The sequence below is a fragment of the Opisthorchis viverrini genome, assembly GCF_000715545.1.
Source record: "Opisthorchis viverrini unplaced genomic scaffold opera_v5_153, whole genome shotgun sequence".
Classification (NCBI taxonomy): Eukaryota; Metazoa; Platyhelminthes; class Trematoda; order Opisthorchiida; family Opisthorchiidae; genus Opisthorchis; species Opisthorchis viverrini.
Genome location: NW_008751810.1, coordinates 381,083 through 402,281, shown reverse-complemented (window position 1 = coordinate 402,281; position 21,199 = coordinate 381,083). Strand labels below are relative to the sequence as shown.

The following is a 21,199-nucleotide window of genomic DNA, read 5'->3' as shown; positions in this document are numbered from 1 at the left end:
CATTTCGAGACCTAGTAGGCGTACCTAGTCCCATTTTTCCACCTCACTTTTCATGTACTTACAAAACGGAATTCAGTGGAGCCTCTGCTAAGCCTCATGTTAACACTATTCTTATTTCTAACCAAAAGTTGGTTCGCAATAATGCCCAGTTTGGCCCTCAGGTGGAAAATAAGAGCACTGAGGACCCTGAAACAGAGCTTTTCATGTGTTGACCTATAAGTATTGTTGCGACAGGATCAATATTTCCATGAGTTCAACATCTTTCCGATCGATGCATTAAATGAAGAATGTGCAGCACACTGCAAGCCAAATCAGCCAATAAATCCTGCTGCGATTTGTCTGAGTCTTCCGGAAAGAACATCTTAACCTGGTGGATTTGCAGCTGTCCGCCGGAATGCAGACATGCACGGACCGAAGCTTTCACACTTCCCGATTTAGCTTATTAAACAAGTATAACCTGTGAGCACTTTTAGGCGAATCCTGTCGATTTTAAGCCTACATAAGCTAGAAGGGGCTGAAAACCCAAAAATAATCTTACAGCCCTCGGTTATATTTGACTGTATTTGGTCCCGTTGCAAAACTTCGATTGAGCTGACAATCAGACGATATTAATTGCAGCGTGGTCAAAATACAAAATTATCTTAAATCAACACGTCGCAGTGTATCCAACAGAAATGGATAAGATTGGCCACTCTAGCTGATGTTCTCACCTAGTAGGTTTTTCAGTAACCTGTTAATTCCCATTTTTTATTGAAGAATACGCATTTACATCGTAAGCAATTTTTGTTAACAATACTACCAGCTTACTGTCACTGCTGATGAGTCAACTATATTTACTATTCGACATTCCCTTAAAAAGAGACGAACTACACAAAAATGGTAGTTATTAAGTGATAATCTGAGTTTATAAACGTCTCAGGCCTTAGGATCTGAAATCGTGATCTCTGCCGTGCCATTCTGGAGCTCTAAAAACTTTATTGTACGAATGATGCAGTCATAACCGTGTTCCTAAGTTCATACTGCTGGATTCAAACATTCTCCCCTTGTACCTACTCTGTGTAGATAGATAAAATCATGAATAATTACGGCTGCTGCACTCGTACCTTGTCTATGCTGAACTAAACTCTGTCTTAAGGTTCTTTCTGATCTAAACATGAATGTTATTTTTCCTGGAAACTACACTTTGTTAGACATCCGCAGACGTGTTTACTTCATACTTTAAGAAGCACACACAAACACTCGCGACCACAACTCGTCATACGTGTTTCAATCGGATCACTTCGTCAGTTCTCATTACCTTTCATTATGTTATTGCTTCAGGCTACATCCGAGTGCTGTTTTCCATCGGTGGTACATATGGAGGTTAGTTCATATTTTTCAAGTATCCAAGTGTGTAAAATTTTGCTTATAAAATTATTTACATGCGAACTAAGGTGAAAAACGTCTCGTATATTTTTTGCCTTTTGGATATTCGGTTCACCAATATGGTTATCCTACTGATTCCACTATTAAGTTGTAAAAGCTAGGAATTCTTGTGTGGTATGTTACAGTGTCGGGAACTATACAGCGTAGCCAGAAGTTCATCTAATTGCGTGAAACTTTGGTACATTTTCTGTTGCTTCCAAATTTTCCAAGTTTACTGGATAATAAGCGATGCTGCGGAAACATGGGTTCAAATATTTGTCGGAATTGACACTTCCCACAGGAAGGGACTTTTGTGTTCGACAGATTACGTCTTGTAACCCACAGCGCAAACAGTCTCTAGATAACGGTGTCACGGAACGACTTTCATATAGACGTCACAATTACGTAATGTGTATTGGAAGTTGATGGCAAGATTACCCGGTTTCCACCTGTTGAAATACGATTTGTTAAAGAACACGCGTAACCGGAGGCTTCAGAGGTATTGAAAAGCCATTAGAACAAAAAGACTACGGGTATGTTTCACCTTTCTTCGTCTCCTCTGTATTCTAGGACTGCCAAGACCATGGATTACATGGAGTCACTGCTATCTAGTAACACAGAGATATCTTGGAAGCCCATGGCTATTCATCGTGGAAAATTAAGCAGCTGTTTTGACATACAGCATATGTTGAAACTAGAGATATTATTTGATAATTTGAAAAAATCTCAAGGCAGTCTGTGTTCTAAGGACCCTGCATAATACTATGTGTGTGCGCTGTACTTAGCGGAGCACTTCCACCGAGGATCCTATTCCAACAATGTTACCAAGCATACATTCTCGGAAGTTAGTGTGCAAACGTATTGTTGTCTACCTTGAAGATCTTTTTTTCAGGTGCTTTGGAATTTACCTTCCTAAAGCGTCTAAAGCAGGGCTTTGTTGTATGTGGTTTTTGAGCGGTCGGATTGTGTCAACATTATTTTAGTTGAATCCCAGACGTGTTCGGTGAGGATACAGTTATAATCCTTAAATTATTTATCTTTAAAGGCTCTTCAAACAAATTCAAACACCAACACTATCTATTTAGTTTATAAATATACCCACATAGTAATCTTTTTTCAGCAGGCTTTGAAACATTGCTTGCTTTCTTTGTGCACACTTCGTCTTGCATTTTTGCGACACAAGTTGTTCGCTTATCACCGTATATAAAATATTGAGTCGAGAAGAAATAAGTCTACAGTTTTTAGATGGACACGCGTATTTGCCGTGCTCTGTCTGGGAATTTTCTCTATTCATTCTATTCTCATTCCGAGATTTAAAAAATGAGATTTAAAAATGATTTAAAAATGAATGATGAGTGAAAATCGAGTAACCGTGTCTGATCTAACGAACACGTGATAAGAGGTTGGACTCTGTCGTCTTTCTGTTGTGTTCACAAGTGAGGAGCAAAGCATTTGCAGTGACTGGCAAAAAATCAGCGAAAAATGTGTTGTTGAAAAAAACAAATTAATTTATCTCGTACGCAAATGGTCTCCCTCTCCTGACTGGACTTTAAGGGTGCCTCGATTGGTTGATTTTAGTTACTATATTATAGTTGTTGTGACAAATGAAAATGACAGAACAAATCTTGCTTGGTATGCAAAAGGTAAACTGTGGAAGTTTATTAATACAGTACTTTTGTTTTACTAGAATTTTTGAGGCCTTCATTAAGATTATATGTACGATCAAACACTTGTCTTTGCAGGTGCTGTAACTAAACGTAAAACCTTCATCCCAATTTATTAAATGCTACCTTACTCCCCTTAAAATCGTTTGTCGATTGTCTATTTAACACTTATGCTATCGACAATTTGACATCTTGACAAAATTGCCAGTACATAGTTGTATAATTCATTACAACTCTGACAAATTTGCATCTGGCCTACCGGGCCGCCAGGATTCGCAAACCCTGGAAGAAATTGTTGTCACCATGCTGACCGCACCCACATGTTTCTCCTAAAAACGTACACCACAGAGCTAGCGGCATTAAGCCTGTTTGCCCTCTTCGAAAGACGTATTGATATCATGTAAAATAACTTGCTACATTTTATCAGCCGTGGCAAAGTTTAACAAGCTGTTTTGAAGTAATTTGCTCCAAAAGCCGCGACGATATCACAATTGCGCTAGTTTGGAGAATAAAGATGAGGTGTCGAGTGCAATCAGCTATTCAACTATGACGCCGACTAATGACCAAGAGCTCAAACCACTGGCTTAGTTTTCTTGAACTTACTTTTCTTCTAGTTTATCGTCAGTGCATTTTTACCTTAATTTGCCGGTTTTTTATAATAACGGATTTTATGACTTCACAAATTACTGCATCTTTCCTCCGCATCTTATCTTGGAGGAATCAACGGTAAAAATCTGCTGAATGAAACTAAGCTCTCGCAAAATGACTGGGGATTATTATGATTCAGTGACAATGTTTTTTCGAAAATCTTACAAATTAGCTGAATGTGTCACTCTGTGATATGTATATGAATCGCGTATGATCAACGGCTATACGCGACCTGATAACGAGCGCACGAATTCCCAGCTATGATGAGAGGCCAACCACTCTTAGCGCAGAGAAAGAAGACCAGACCTTCAGAAGAGGGCTTTTACTGCCTCAACGAAAGGCAAATTACAGGCCTGAAATTTAAAAATTCAAAATGTTTGAAAAATAAATTGGCAATAACTCGAAAAAATAAGTCATTTTTGGGGATACTGACATTTCCAACACTCTGTTGCGTACGTCTACATATAAAGATTCTATAGACGGACTCGCTCTCATTCGCCGACATGACAGATGTGCTGAAAATAATGGATAGTTTTTAGGATAGCTGTCAATATCAGAGGACAAGGAGACCAACGGTCCGGCTCAGCTTGCCGGTGAATCGCCTTTGTTGTTGGCGATATATGCCCATTTACAAACCAATTTGGTTTTACGGAAGACACATGGAAAAATAGCTGAATCACTCCTTTATGACGTAATACATTCGACATTTTGCTGTACATCTGTGGAACTAATGCGACCTAGCCTGACTATTTGGGTGGGCATAGTTGAAGCATCCGAATGAAATCCCGCAGAACGTTCCCGAACGCGCGATCTGCTCAGCCTGGTATAAATCCGAAGGATCAAAACGACCAGACTAAATCTCAGACACGGTGGAAAAACAATTCAACAGAAAGCGTAAAAGATCAAGAATCACTAGAAATGCAGATATAACCCGAAAACGTCATGAAGAATTACGACAGTACACTGAGATTGTCCACCTCACTGTAAAAGCGATCACTTGGTTGCATGTTAGTCGTGATGAGCTTGCTTCAGAATAAAAGGATGAAAGTATACAGATAGTGACTCCAAAATTAGTCAGTATGAACTCGATCACTCTCTGACGCTTTGTCACGATTTGCCGATCTGTCGCGACCTGAGCTGAAACAGAAATTTAAAAACTCTATTCGACGAAATTACTCATGTGGAAACAAATGTTCTTGTTACTGGGGCACACGAATTGAGCATGCTTTTTTCGAGATACTACAAGTTTATTGTAAACTGCAGGCGTGAATCTACAGAACGAAATATCTTTTGAACACCAATGAAACCAACTAATCTACTCGCTTCCTTCCTCTATGATTTCAGACTAAGGAATACCTGAGAAATCGAAACTTACTGGATGGTTCTGTTCAATTCATCAGTGATCATCGCGAGGCAAGTCCCAACCACTAACGCATGATAGGAGCAATTTCAATAAATGTTTTTCATGCAACTGACAAGCCGAAGTTGGTGGCTGCTTGTTCTGATTTTTCATGAAACATTTTTGAGCTTATCTCCCTGAAACTCACTTTGTTTTGAAAAGAAAGGAACGCTGGTCATCAGTGGACTGTTTCCTTACCGCCCCCCCATTTTACCTATCACTACTTATGAATGTAACTTTAGCACAAATAAATTCGATCTGTTGCGTTTACAATTGGACAAAACCATTTTCAGGATTTTATCTGTCTTGTCTCTTCGACGTTATATACATGCATACGCAATATTTAGGATCGTGTGCGCTTACATCAATTCTGTTTGAACAGTCATCCTCTTGTCCTGGTACAGGTATTCTGGTGAGTCCACACCAAACGAAGGAAACCATCAGACTCGAGTTTCTATCTTATTAGAGCTGGTCAGCTCTAATAAGCCCTGGCCTTGCCGGGGCTTGAAGTCTGCACACCTGAGAAGAGAGGTGAGCGTGTTACACCACTCCCCTAATTCAGCAGTTTTCAACAGTCTGACGCTACCTGATTGGGGACTCCTGACAGGCGGACCAGTCGATTGACATAACCAGGCCACTCACTGGGCCATCGCTGGAACCTTCGGGACGACCAATCATGCCATTCAAGACTGACCATTTTCGCCTGTTCAAACGTGAAAATTCAGATGCGTCTATTATACGCTGGTGGAGTAGTGCTAACATGTTTGCCTTGCATGTCAGACGTCTGAAATTCAAACTTCAGCACGACTAAAAATATCCGCCGCTGATGAACGAAACTCGAGTCCGGTGGTTCCCCCTTTTGGTGTGGAACGCATATATATTAAGTGGAGGACGACTGTTCAAGTGACTAGTATCAGCGTAAATTCTACAATTTCGGCCACCACCTAAAACCCATTTAAGACAGTTACCTTCCTTCTGGTTAATTGTGCCAACTAAAGGAGCTTATTCATACTCTATTACGTATGTAGTTATTTAGATTCTAGATCGGAGATTTTACAAGTTGAGCGCGATCTTGCAGGCCATACATTCCATCGCGCGAAACTGGATACATTCCTTAAAAACAGTCGTATTTCACTTTTTTCATGCTTGCTGCTTCGCCTTCGTCAAATTTCTTTTCGCGCAGCACGTAAAACATCATGATCATCAGCCGTTGGAAGCACAAAATTTCCCAAATAATATCCAGATTTTATTGATGGAAAGCCGGAATTTCTAGTTTGGCTTTTTTGCCGTAAGTGATAACGCACCAATCGCAGTTGTTGCTGCTAGGACGCATTTACAGCTGTAAAGCTGTGTGTAAGAGCAGGCAATCTCAATGTCTTTCTCTTTCTTAGTAAAATAACCACTAATCTTACATTCTTCAACTCGAACTTCGAATTTTACTTGTTTTTACCTCTGTCCAACTTGTTCATGTGCCCAACAAATAGTGCACAAATCAGTCAAACTTCAACCTGAAGTTGTGAAAATTCTGATCCCCTCCACTCTATAAAAACTTGAGCAAGACAGGTAAATCTGCTTTCTGCAACTGTAACGCAATTAAGAGGGACCTAGCACGGAAACCCAGACGGCCACACTGTTCTTCTGATTAAATGATAGATATGAGAACGTCCCAGGGAGAACTAGACGTGGATTTAAACGTCCTTTTATTTTCACAAATAAATGCCCCATATTCTGAACTCTTGAGGCTGTTTAGCCAAAGGCTTATGTTGTCCGGCAAATATTCCAAGACCATGTAGAAAAGGCAATTTTTATTGGTCCCAACAACGTGTCGGGCTAAATGCCAAAAACTGTAGACAGTTTTTGTTAATTCTCCACTTAATCTAGATCTTATATTTCACGAGATAGTCTGACGGACCCTTATGATATCTCTAACCGCGTAACATGGCGAGCTCGTCATTCATGCGAGCTCTAGCTCAAGCTTTCCTGAGTTGTTTTTAACATTCACACCTCCTTGATATTTCCTAGGAAAGCATTTACACCTCCGATTTTTATGTTTACACCATCAGAGTGAGAAACAATTTGCACATGATTTGTTCGGCCACCTGGAACAAGGTGTCTGCTGTCCCGCTTTTGACATAATCTGTCTGAATCAGAATAACCAACTCGATTTTCCATGTTTTTTAGACCAGGCAAAACTGTGCGCTCCATGTCATTCATTAGTTTGCTCAAAACCGACTAGCCTGGTTATATTTTGATGCGCCATGCATGGTTGAAAAGTATTTTTACTGCAAATTATTTGGTTCTGTAAAAACAGTTTACGTGCGCGACAACCAAAGATGGTCCTAGTGTAACGGTGAGACTACTGATGGGAAGGCATGCGGGTAGTATGTGTTGTTCTTAGAAATCCGCTCTGCGTCTCTTGAAGAGAGGAGACCTGTGGCGGAATTTGTGGAGCCGCCTCGTAGCATTTGCTAAAACTTGAGCAATGAATGATTGGAGTCAATGAATATCCGAGAAAGTTCAAGAGAAGATGGATCTCTTGTTTTTATGAATAAGATGCATTTGAGAGTTTTGCTTCCCTGTCCAATAGTCTGTAAATGGTCAGTTGCCATTTTCTAAAAATATAACTCCGCAGCGAAGGCCTGCTTCCTTTCACTAGTAGCCACGACCTGCTCTAAAACGTTACGTTTGGTCCAGATCTGTAGAATGTCCCTTGATGGATGTAATGAGATCTCCCAAGCTTCACATTGTATGCACACAAACGTAATGATTTAAGGTCAGAACTGGTAATTTGTTGAAATATTGGTAGCTCGGGTGAGTTTATTGGTTGTTGATCAGGTGGCTGTTGATCTGTTCGCCGAGCTTGGCAATTGGCTTGCAAACGTTTCGTTACCATACGAGGAGACACCATCAGTGCGCAGTTGAATGGGTCCCACTCAACAATCTTCCGTCATCTTTGGATTAATTGGAGAATGATTGTACAAGTCAGTATGCATTGTCGAATTAACCTTGGCGATTGAGTTGAGGAATGGGTCCACCTGACCGGCTTCAAATAAGTCGGACACGGTAGTACGTTTTCCAAATTTTTATCGACCTTTTGATTACTGGTGAAGTCGCTTTTAGTTACTCTCCATATTGGGCCTCTCAGGAAGCACCACCAAATGCAGAGGCAGACTTGTATGTTAGATCATATTATATTCCCTCATATTCTCTAAGCAAAGTTAGTTGGTGCAATGGGCTGACAGTTACAGCAGGACATTTTGCGCTTTGACTTGTGAATTATAGGCTAATGGAGCAATAAGTCAAGCGATCCGACTGTACTTGGTTCAGCATTGAAGCGGAGACTACAAACCGGCCAGATTCATCTTCTTCAAACCGGTCAAAAATTTTATCATTACTAAATGTCATTTATGCTGTTACATCGATGAAGCGCAAAGCCGATAGTTATTCGTTCCCCTAACCTACTCTTCATAACCGGGGAATTCTACAAAGGGAACGGAATCAAAAGCATGCCAGTTATTCGTCATTCGGTCCTTAATACAGTCAATTCTAAGCAATAAGTTTATCCATACGTACTTATATATATATATATATATATATGTATACTAGTACGGATATCAGTGTATCAGTTTCTCTGCTGGCTAGCTGTTGATGATATGCAATATAATGCGCTTGCCAGGAAGCTTATTTTGCACGTCAAGTTTTTAGTTTTTATTCTGCTCTGCCTGTATATATCATAAAGTAAATAGCCTCTTATTCGTACTGGCCCCACCTCGAATAAACTGATCCGCGAGATTAAAAAAGACTACAAAGTCGGACACTCCTGATAAACATTAGAAAATACATGTATAGCCACATCTTGGCGCGCCACTTTAAAGTTTCCAAAGTGTACAAGTTTAGAGACATTTTTCTCTGGGTATCGGTTTTCTTTGTGGCCAAAAATGAGAAAGTTTTAGAAAGACACTTAGGGTTGTAACAAGCTTCAGTATTGTGCTTTGTGAGTGAATATCAGCATTCCCTGAGATTCCGTGTCTAATAATTTCTCAAATCGGCGTTTTAAACAATAGAGTACAGTTTGGACTGCGCTGATCATAGATATTTGTCTTTTTAACCAGCTGGACACCATTAGAACCCTACTTGCAGATCCACATTCCCGTTCCGAAAGAAAGTGGAAGTTGCTAAGTTTGTTCACGGTAAGAAAACCCGAAGAAGCCGCGAAATGCAAAGCAAATGGTGGGATCGGATACGTCGACTTTGATTGGGCTTGTGGTGATCAGTCGGACGGCTCACTTGTTGTGGTCGGTATGGTCCAATACACTTCCAGCAAAATTGATGCCACGAGCAGGTGAGTTGCAACTGTCCAAAGTATACTGGAGTGCAATATGAATGTATGTGACGCCACAAGCATCACGTAGGCTGCTGCTAATCCTGTGGATAACAGATTCTTGTCTGACAAGCGACCATCCCAAGATAGCTGGTTTGCACCAAACTACTTTCAGGACCTCTACTCCCTATACTGTGCTATCTATGTGTTATAAATACCTTAACCTCTTGCTGCTGAAATTATATGTAGTAAGATCCGGTTACTCACGGCTCCACCGAAGATGGCTTAATCAGGAGTACGGCTTGTGATTTTTAATATTAAGCTTTTGGGTTTCAGGAAACCGCAGGATTCAACGGGAGCATATAATAAATTTGAGGCTAAGCAAGAGTTCATTTAAAGGTTGTACGTAAATCCGCGAGTTCCAATTCAACGTTTCGAGTGTCAGAAAGTTGTGAAACATGCCCCGTACATCCCATGTTATGAACCCGTTTAACCAACAAATACCGACTTTCAGATTATGTACAGTGGCGATCGAAGGCGAGAAATCTTTGCCCCTCCTTGTAGGGTTCCTATTCAGTAATGGCTATGTCTCGAAAACCCAAGGTGCAGGTTGGTATTTAGTGAAAGTAAAAATGACGCGTGAAAACCCTGACACTTCGCAATGCTCCGGTTAACTGCTGATAACGCCCTGATCACTAATGCTCATAATTTATTGAGGTGATGAGCAAGAATTCCTGAGCGAGTCCATTTTTACACAATTGTGCAGAAGAACAAGAACGGTTGCTATGGAGCAGAAACAGGACTGTGCAGCTGGTTAACTGCTGATAACGCTTTGATCACTAATGCTCATAATTTATTGGGGTGATGAGCAAGAATTCCTGATCGAGTCCATTTTTACACAATTGTGCGGAAGAACAAGAACGGTCGCTATGGAGCAGAAACAGGACTGTGCAGCTGGGAGTGGTTCAAAGAGATGCGAAAAGCCTACAGTTGAGCAAGAGTTGGTCACGTGAAGGGCATAACGAAGTAAAGTTTAACTCATAACACCTGCATTTCACATTATGTCTTAGCTCTCCTTATCTAGGATACACACGCCGATGTTTAGAAGCTACTAGGTTTGCAAAAAATTCTCAATCACAGCTGTTTTTAGTAGCAAAATTTGGAGACAGTAGTCTAAGTGTGAGCCCGAACTTGTCATATTCACTTCCGATTTCATATCTGATGACTTGCAACTGAATTCATCAACCAATCAAAAAGTTCCATATTTAGCTCTTCACTGAGTCATGCAAAAACATGCAAAGTTAAAATCCTCCATGAATAAAACAATAAAAAGAGAGTTTTGTCAAAAATTTTATCCTCCGCGTTTGTATGAACTAGTGATTTATTTAAAATTTGCCACCCCCATTTATTTTGGGTTCGTCGGAAATGTGACCTAGGGTTTATCTCAACATCCATAAAATAACTCTGGGAAGGATTTCTTCTACAGGAGTGATCTCAAAGAAAATTCCACAATGCTGATTATTTTTAGATGTTACTGTCGTTAAAGAAGCCACTTTAGCATACTGTTTCTTTTTTTGAAATTCGGGATTTTCAGATCAATGTTTTATGTTTTGTTCGTTTGTCACATACAACATTTCATTTTGTTCAGTAGATCCACCCTGGCGGACGATGTCAAACACAAACTGGAGAGCGAATGGTCCGCTTTGGAGGAACTCCTCACAACTGGTCACAGTTACAACCAGCAGGGTACAGATTTAATGATAAGCTGGAAGGTATGCCTGATAAACTGTAATGATTTCCAGTGATTAATTAGCCGGATTACTTAAAGCCACTGCCCGGGAAATTTTTAAACCAAATTAATCCTGCTCCCAGCCGGATGAAGATCATAATATCATCGTAAAGGAAACTACTCACAGGGCTGCTGAAAATTTGTCGACAGCCCACGACAGGTTTTGCCCCTCTTGGTGGTCATCAGGTGAGCGTAGATCCCCAGTTTCCGTGAACCTTATGTTCCACCTGAACCCAAATTGGACTAATCTCGACAAATGCACTCATTTGCAGATCAGTTTGGCTCTCACGGGGGACTCAACTGAATCTCTCGTTTATGGTTTTCATCAACTAAATGTGCTGCACACAGGCCACATCATGTTTCAGTTGGTCATATATTTGAGATATTGCAGTATGTTTTCATAAAGGAAGCTACTAAAAGGGTTGCTAAAAACTAGTCGATAGCACACGACCTGTTTTGCCCTTTTTGGCACTGGAAAGCATGCTTGATGAACTGTGGTTCCTCTCATTGATAGATGAGACACTAAAAGCCCCTGTCCGGACAATTTGTAAACCGAACCAATCCTGTTCCCAGCCTGAGGAACAGCATAGAATTATGTTTTCCTATCAGTTAAGTGGGCTACCAGTCCTACTGGTCCCCTAACATGTATTTGGAAGATTGGGTGTAGTGAAGCTTCAGGATTTATGGCAAAATAATTGAGCTACTCTGGTCTTCATGATTTCCCCACCTTATGTAACTTTATTATCAGAAGTTAACTAATACTTGGCGTCCAAGTCACCAGATCTGAGGTCCACATTGCGAAACACCAAATTTCAAAAAAATTGGTGAATGTGCTCGCCGAAAATGGACAGAAAATAGGCGGGATGTGAAGCAATCCGTCCGTAAAAGACGTCATCAGACAACTATAATTTCACATTCCGTGAAAGGCACAATTTTAGAAAACGATGACTGAAAAGTCTGTGTAGTGCACACGACAAACATTGCCCAACATTAAAAACTTTTTTCGGATTGCCCAATGTAGTATAAAATATTGAGTGAACTATTTTGGTTGATAAAATGAGTACAGTCTGTTTACAGAGGCGAATTAAGATGGCCACGGCTGTTTCCATCGAGGGCCTTTTTGGTACTGCACGAAAGACGGCTCGAAACGCTGAAGTCGGCTCACAGAAAAATTTGTGTTGCCAAAATTCCAAACCATTACGCTTCTCTGGTTTTGTGATACCCTCCGTTAAGCCCAATCCAGTGGTGTTCACAGGATTTCTCTGGAAAATATCTTAAGAGTCGGCATTAATGGAAAGAATAAACACGTTCCCGCAGTTACTCCAGATGCCCAACCCTTGTGAAGCTGAACAGCAGTGGCCAACCAACATTCCGGGATAAATCAGCTACTGAGTCAGCTACTCACTGCCCACAGTCAAATGAAGTCGACAAACTGTTAGATCATTAAGCCCTTATCTTTTGTACCATAAGTAATGGACAAGACTTGGGATGGTTCTACATGGAAGGTATCTTTGCTCGCTGTCTGTCTTAGCAAAACCCTTAAAATATTATTAATTAAATATAAAAAGCGTATCCCTCGGTGGCGTTCTAAGCCACGTTAGTCAAACCAGAAGTTAACCCTAGGAATGAGGCCCGTTGAGTATTTTAGGAACACTGTTTTACACGAACAGAAGTAAACTGCGTGTAAACAACGGAAGACACTGAGGAGTAGCCTCTTCTTCAAGGAGTTTTGCAGTAACGCCAATTTAAAGGAAGTTGGGGGATAGCTAGATCTTCAAAAATCACATCATACTTGGTAGTTTGGCTAAGTTGCACTCTCAGCTGGCCCACGGATACAAAGGAATGCTCAGAATTATTAACACCCCAGCTAGAAGACTTTTAGCCATTGGCGGAGTGGCTCCATCTGCTCCCTGAACCAGTAAGTGTGACTCATTGTAGTACTTGTGAAAGTATTCGGAATGAATATTTTGAATGAAGAAGTTGCCTTGAATGAGAAGACAGAAGGAAAAAAGTCTATCAATCTGGGGCATTTCCAGATGACAGCTTTAACCAATGAAATCTCTGTTAGTGATAATAACCTTTTAATAACTTGGAGAGATTTGGAAATGAAGATTTTTTACTACAATTGAATCCAAACTATGCCGAAAACTAAACAATATACAGCATTTTCGTCCCTATTGGTTGCGAATCTCCAGGGTGATTTGTGCTCGCGGATTCTGGCTAGTAACAGAAGACCGAATTGTTTGGCTGCAACCCGCCGATTAGTTATACGATTAACTTGAACTTAGACAAGGTATAACGCCATCCATTTTTCAATCGCACCACGTGATCTCGTGGTCGAATAACAGTCTTCAGCTATCATTCGGGAAGTTGCTAGTTCGAAATTACATGAGGTTGGCGAGATCCGCATTCTCGATGATTTCAAAAAGAATGGAACAGCTGTGCATCGCTTCTCATCTTTCAGCTAGACTGACTTCACTTACACCAGGAATTTCCCAATAAAAAATTACTTTAATTCTACACTCATATTAATCCCTGTTCTCCCAGTTAAATGTACTTTGGAAGACTTTCCAGGCTACAATCAACCGAATGGTCAATTATATTTTTAGCTATTTCTTTATTCTGAAGGAAAAATCCCGGCATTTGCACAAGACTTACGTGCATAATTGTAGCATAGTGAACTAAACCGTCGCACAGAGTAGCAGAAAGCGACTTGTGTTATGGCCTTATTTTAAACGTGGTTTGTTTTTTCACCGCTGACGCTGGGCATACCTTTCAGAAGATTTCTTGGAATAACACGTCTCAGTGCTTGAAGTTCGCAAACCTATGGAGACAGCCTATATGTCGCTAGGCTCTCACAGTACAGTACAAAACGCTAGTAATTTGAGAGTGACGGTTGTGAGAGAAACATACTATCGACAGCGTCACATTTCCCTATGAAGCAATTCGTTATGCGGATACAGTCTTGGACCTACAAAAGCCGATCTTTGAAAATCCAACTCTGTAATACGTTTTCTTTCGGGCCAGTCATATTATGTTCTGGGCTTCATTTTATATCCCAACTACTAGGCACGCCTTCGTAATGGGTTTGCGCGCAGCAAACCTTCAAGTCGTCGATATAACATATCAAAAGAACTACCACTCATCGAGTATGTTCAAGGAGTTTCTTTTTCTTTGCCGATATCGCGAATTGTAAAAAGTCAAACCAGATGAGAATCGCAGTGGTTTACTCGCCAAGTGGCGATACAAAGGAAGTTACAAAATTTCATCAAAAAATCCATCGTTTCCGTGTGTGAATAGAATGCATTATGAATTTTACTTACACTGTAGTCACATAAATACCTACATATGGCAATACATTCTCTGTCCAGTTTTTTGTATCAATCAGATTATTTTCACTGCAAAGTGGACAATAAATAACTGTCAGGATTGCAAGAATATATATGCACATACATATCCTTGCAAACCCACTTTTAACACCCATCTCAACTTCAGCAACTGATTTACGAGTGAACTTTTCGTATGGCAGACCGTCAACATATACATGTCTAAAGGTGGTGTCCTTTCTATCTGTTCAGCTATTCTCCAGGGGTTCAGAGAAGAGACAGTAAGACCTACCAACGCGAATACATTTTTGTGATACGGAAGAAAGGAAGCAATAAATCGATTCCTTCAAAAGTCATTTTACTGGTCAGCAAAACCGTTTTTGTACCTGCCACAAGTATAAAAGGGTCACTTCTGAGCGGGCTATAAATGTCAATGAGTTTACGAAGGAAAACAGTAAGAAGTAAAGAAACAGACAAAAAATCCAAAAATAAAATCTTTTGGCACGCTTGGATTGTCGTAGTCTACGAGGAACAGGGATAGTTTTGTAAGTTTTTATAATGATACTTCAGTATTTCCAATCCAACGCATTCTAGAGCAAATAGATCCGTAAAGACACTTCGAACAGTCGGCGACAGGAACTTGGGGTTTGTGAACTGCAGATATTAGAAAACCGTTCCAGGCAGATGGAAAAGTGGGAAAGCAGAAAGTTCTATCCAAACGCGGCACAGAATGTCAAAATTAAGATTTTGACAGAAGTTTGAGTAGCACGCAACGTTGAACATCATTTGAACTTGGATAATCGGTCAAATTATACCTTCTCGAAAAGAAAAGCAACGTCGTGTTTTTCAGGTTGAGGACCATTTCAATCACAACCGGCTGTCCCCAATTTTAGATGTAAGGCTAGGTGAAGCTGCATCAGAAGATTCATCAGGTAGGATTGAAACAGAGTTAGATTATATACGGAATAATAAGGGGAATACCGTAAAATCAACATAAGGACTTCGGTTTGCAAGCAACGGATGGGCCTCAGTATTAACGGAGCTAAGTCCACTAGGACTGACTAAACGTGAGGAGTAACTAAAAGTGCATTTTAGTCGTTATAAAATGCTTCATAGAAACAACCCGAAGCCGTCGATCTTGAAGAACATAACCTTGAGTTTCATGATACGATGACTGAAACGATACGCTTGATACGTATGTTTATAATTGCTCAACTATCGTCTGTCTTCTGATCTTCCCCGGCTTGTTGTGTGTGAAAAGATCAATAACTGAGGTATGGTTGAACAATAACCTTGAGTTTTATGATACGATGACTGGAACGATACGCTTGATACGTATGTTGGTAATTGCTCAACTATCGTCTGTCTTCTGGACTTCCCCGGCTTGTTGTGTGCAAAAAGATCAATAACTGAGGTATGGTTGAACTTATAAATCCAAAGGGATTCTTGTTATCATAGTTGTCACGACAAAACAGCCTTTGGGTATTAACAAGGTAAAGAACGATTGGAGGATGTATCTCCAAATTGATGACGTGATTTAAAATGATTTCGTGAATTCATATTATGTACGCACATTAACTGTTCTGTCGTAGGATCGTACTACTACCAACTACCTACCTACTACCAATTGAATGACTGACTACTCTCGCTGCTCTGCATTAGAGAGGAACTGAATAAAATTTCTGTAACACATCAAAACCACTGCTTTTGCCTAGAAGGAGATTCCCACTTGAATATTCGCGCCATTATCAAACTTCCTCATTGACTCTAACAGCCAATTTTCTTGCTTCCCACTTCTTCCAGCACAAATTCCACCTCATTTCATCCAGTCTTGTTTTGTGGCAAGTCTCACCAACTACCACCCTAGAAACGATGTTCACAATGATACGTTGTGTTCTCGAATTCGACAGGTACGTTCCCACATGTCAGATGGAGTGTTTTCTAATAGATGTTTGCGACGTTTCAAGAATTTACACACATTTTCGTTTGCACAGTCGCCGTCCTATACCAGTGATGTTACTTGGTGACTCCACCCTAAAGAGGAAAGCACCTATTCGCGTTTCACTCATATTAGAACTCACCAGCGGCTCACACCCTTAGCCGTATCGGGGCATAAACTTGGGACGTCTGACGTGCGTGGGGAGTGTGTTACCACTTCTTCACCAGCGCAAGATGGACGCATCTGAATTTTCACGTCTGAACAAGCAAACATGTTCACGCTTGGGCGGTGTGATTGCTTTGTGGCTGAGCAAAATGTAAAACAATTTCCCACACCATGCGCTGTTTTAACACTATTAGGATTAATACCGGGCAGTGGCTCTCTTTGTTCGCAATATTTATAGCGAACCCTCAGAAGACATCTTACTTGCATATGAAAAGTAAATGTAGATGTAGGCTGTGTGCGTAGACTGTATTTCGACAACGTGTTAATGGGCGGAACCGCTAACATCTACACGGTGCTATACTGAGTGAGTTGAGCCGACAGCCCGAAACTTAAGGAAATTAGAACCGCTAACACCTACACGGTGCTATACTGAGTGAGCCGACAGCCCGAAACTTAAGGAAATTTACAGATGACGCCAATGCTTCACTACACTGCACAAACAAAGATATACACTACTGATGAGCATCAAACTCAAATTCAGTGGTTCTTCTCTTTAGTCCACCAGAATAATTGTACCCGAAGAGAAGAGGACCCTTCAAAGGAGAGCGAAATTAATAAGAACTTCTAGATTCCTAGACATAAACTGGGAGACGTTTTCCTCAGATCTGTGCCGTCTATGTTCCCAGATGGCAATGAAATTAACTTAACTGTGGTCAAATCAAAGTGATTTAGTAAAATATATTTTTCACATATTATATTCTTCAAAGTACTAAACGTCCGCTGAATCCAATGTACTTTGAAAACGAAAGAAGCGTTTGTCTGAAGCAGTATTTACGTTGACATGCACTCACGGGGGTTTTAAACATACAAAAATGATCCAATATGCATCCTTTCCACAGAGAATATGCGATTCTGCATCCTAATTGGTGCAAAATGATCCCCAGCCTGTAATAATTTAAACTGGTCGGGTGTTATATTGGCACTGTAGAGTAGCGGAGAGTTCTAAGCTACTGACGTGCACGTTAGTTTACTTAGGTATTTCCCGGAAAATGTTTGCTCGCGTTTTAGTCACACCGAAGAACGCGCCGATCTTATTAGTTAATGTGGCAGCTGTATAACGACCACTGGTTTCTGCGTTCATTCAAAATAGACATCTGCGAAACTACCTCAGGTTGCTGGTCTAAAGTAAATTTGTCTTTGCCTTATAAGTGTTAGGCGACGTAGTTCTCCAAAATGGGACGAAATGGAAGTCAAACTGGTCTTATAGCACACTGGAGAAAAACATGGAATTTTTTGAAACAGTCTAATAATCTCAGGTTTACTATCGTTTATTCGGGTTGTCACTGTCCATACCGCTCATACGAAGGTTAAACTGCAATATTCTCGCAACCCTTTTGTCTCTACAGTTCTGTATTCGCTTTCACGACTTTCGGTAACGCTGAAGGTACGAGGGTTCGTTAACCATACTCCTTTCACAGTATATTTCAGAACGCCTGGTTATTATTCCACCTCAGAATTTCTAGGTAAAAAGAAGACCCGTCTAAATATCCTGACGAACGAGGACAAAGAAGACAATATATGGAAGACGAGAAACTTCAGCACAGATGTGCAGTTTGGGCTAGGTAATCTAGTAGCACAGTGAGCTACCCGGATCCCTTTTTTGAAGTCCAGGTGAAGGTCCTATAGACGCCCATAAAGGGAACCCTCGCTACTACTTAAATTTTACTATTTTCTAACCTGCTTCACTAATTAGGTTGTTTTGACCAGGCCAAATCAAAATCGGGAGTGGTACGTCTGTTCGAATTTCGATTTTCATGGATAATTGGACCAGAGAGATTTTACAAGTAGGTCATAATTCTTGACAGAATTTTCTGCAGCCCGGCTGAGTGACGTAGCATTGTATCTATTTTCCCTCGCTTTGACTTAAAAATAACCTTTATACGAGTTTCTTTCGAAATATCCAAGCGAATTTGTGTATAGGCTTGGAAACTAACTGAAAAGTTTCAAAGAAGACCCAATATAGATCCTTTAATAAGCGTCTCCTCTCTTGTAATATATGTTTCACTAAAAATATGGTTTTCCCCAATTTCAAAAAATAATACTTCCATAACAATGCTACTCCGCCCGACAATTTATTCACTACATGGAGCCTGGCTTGGTTTCTTACTTGTTTTGCTTTACCATTTATCCGACTTTACCCCTTGTAATCCTTTGATGATGGGATTACAAATACGTCAGTAATCAATGCACAGTGAGGTGAGTTTCAGTCAGCATAACCAAAAAATGATGTAAAATTAACCACCATAATATCCTCTTTCCATCCGAAAAATTAGTTGTTCCATCTTCACATATGACCCACTAGAAGATATGTGGATAGCGCAACTGTACAATTACCCTGCAGAAAAACAGGTAAGTTATATTAAGTTACTGGCTGTTGCTCTTTTATAAAAGGCTTGTGTCTGAGGTTTAGCTCATGGTTTTGAGAATACAAACAGAAGTGTAGGTAGTCGCTATCACCTTTCCGAGAATAAAGAAATAAGAAATAATGGCATCTTATTTGTCTGGTTAACTGTGATAGTGCATATACTTTCTTCAACCTAACACTAACCCAACCCCTAAAAATACAAACTGAAACGGTGAAGCCAGAAGTCGCCCCTCGTTTTCTCAAGAAATGCTCGGGGAGTTTCCGGTCAATATTTAGAGAAGACACAACGAACTGCATTAAATTGGTAAAGGTAGAATGCGCATACTTTCTACAAGAAGAAGCGCCTAATTATTTTACCTTACATCAAAAGTTTCCAGAAATATATACATCGAATCAGACAACTTATAGAGCAGTTTTATCCCCGTCAATTTTTCGCACGTTGAAAAAACACCAATAATAGTCTCCAACATCAGAAACAAGCAAACGAAAGCTTGTTTTTGTTCCAAAACATGTCTGACTACCGTGTCTGGCAATCTTAAGACATGTTTTCTGTCACTCAGAACCTGGCACAAGGTCCGTCGATGAGAACATACCCCCTGCACCGGAGTAGATCACAACCACATTTGCAAAAGTAATGAAGATACTTGTGCCTTTATGTTACTTTATTCGTCCCCGTTTTCATGCAGGACGGAATGGTGTTCCTTCTCTCAAATAACGGCTGCCCAAGATGGGCTTTTACAGAGGGCCTTGATCTTTTCTTAAAAGTCTCTCTCTTCCACCGGGCAGCCACTTAGGTCAGAGCTACCAAAAGTGACCACTGGAAACAGTACATTTGTAGCCTATACTATGGTATTAAAAATTGTGGCCGTTGACCAAATGGAGTGAAAGCAACGATACTCGACGCTAAGAATGCTCAGAGGATTTGGGATGAGTTAACAAAATATATGTATGCTTCAAAACATGGGGGAAATGGAACGCGGATCTGCTTTCATAATGATCCATTTGTGTCATGTCGTTTCTGCCTCAAGAGTGAGTAGTAAGCAGTTCTCTCGGACAAAGCATAAAGGCATTGTATACGTCAGGTCTTTTTAAATGTTCACTATATAATTGTCTGCATGGTAGATGAATTTATAGCCAATAAGGCGCAGAGCCTAAAGCCAGAATCTCTGGAGCATGACGCACCAAGTTATACGCTTAGCTGTGACGAACTCAGGTTTATTTGCTCACGTCTGCCAAAAATCCCCCTTGCCTCTTTGGAACCTATGATTGGGTGTTCAAGAAATTTTGATCCGCATAAGGTATACAACAACTCACGATTTTTATAAAAGTTAACACTTCAATTTTTGCGCACCACAAAACCCATTCGAAGTTCAGATAATCTTACTGAGGCTTTCTTATTTTTCTGCTTGCCTAAACATCTGCGCCATTGCACATACCAGTGAAGAGGTCATCAGTAGTATCTAAACCAATAATAAGAGGGACTTTACAAAAAAAGACTTTCCATTTCATTCCCCGGCATCGAATCTCTGGGCATCATATTCTGCGAGGAGACGGTTCAATAAGCATCATCCCCCTGTCAATTCTGCAACAGTATATTGTCACTCAAACACACTTGTTATCATGAACCGCAAAGAATTCTAATTATAACATTACCACTTGCATCAGTGAACTTTTTGATCACAGGAGGTGTTATCAATACATTCTCATGGAAGGTTGTAATACAGTGTGTATAGTAGATAATCTGGTTTTTCAATAAGCTTGACCAATTACCCTCAAAACCCGCGTCACCACTCTGAGTAAAAAAACCCTGTTCATCAGTGATCGACGCCATTACAGTCCAAGTGAATTCATGGTAGATAATGACATTCCATTTCGCCCGAAGCTCGTTTTGGTCAGTCCTATGAGTTGACTAACCAGTATTTCTTTAACTTTTCACGGCCCTGTGCCTAAGATGACCTAGTTGTTCCCGTTTCTTGAAATTCCATTTTAAGCTTAGCTCACTTTTGAGGGGGCGATTTGCAGGTAATTATGCACCAGTTTATTTGTATATGTGCGAAAAAAAGTAAACTGGTGCATAATTACCTGCAAATCGCCCCCTCAAAAGTGAGCTAAGCTTGAA

At 40.4% G+C, this 21,199-nt stretch overlaps 1 protein-coding gene across 1 annotated transcript in view; it reads left to right on the top strand.

The window, feature by feature from the left end:
* Positions 1–9,227: 9,227 nt before the first annotated feature.
* Positions 9,228–21,199, top strand: part of T265_14185 (hypothetical protein) — a gene marked incomplete at both ends in the record, with an annotated part of 37,322 nt that continues 25,350 nt past the window's right edge. Inside the window, 6 exons of the mRNA XM_009172414.1 lie at positions 9,228–9,457; positions 11,085–11,208; positions 11,309–11,615; positions 16,355–16,461; positions 16,636–16,694; positions 19,018–19,064. Coding sequence (XP_009170678.1) covers positions 9,228–9,457; positions 11,085–11,208; positions 11,309–11,615; positions 16,355–16,461; positions 16,636–16,694; positions 19,018–19,064 — 874 coding nt within the window. The remainder of the gene's footprint in view (positions 9,458–11,084; positions 11,209–11,308; positions 11,616–16,354; positions 16,462–16,635; positions 16,695–19,017; positions 19,065–21,199) is intronic.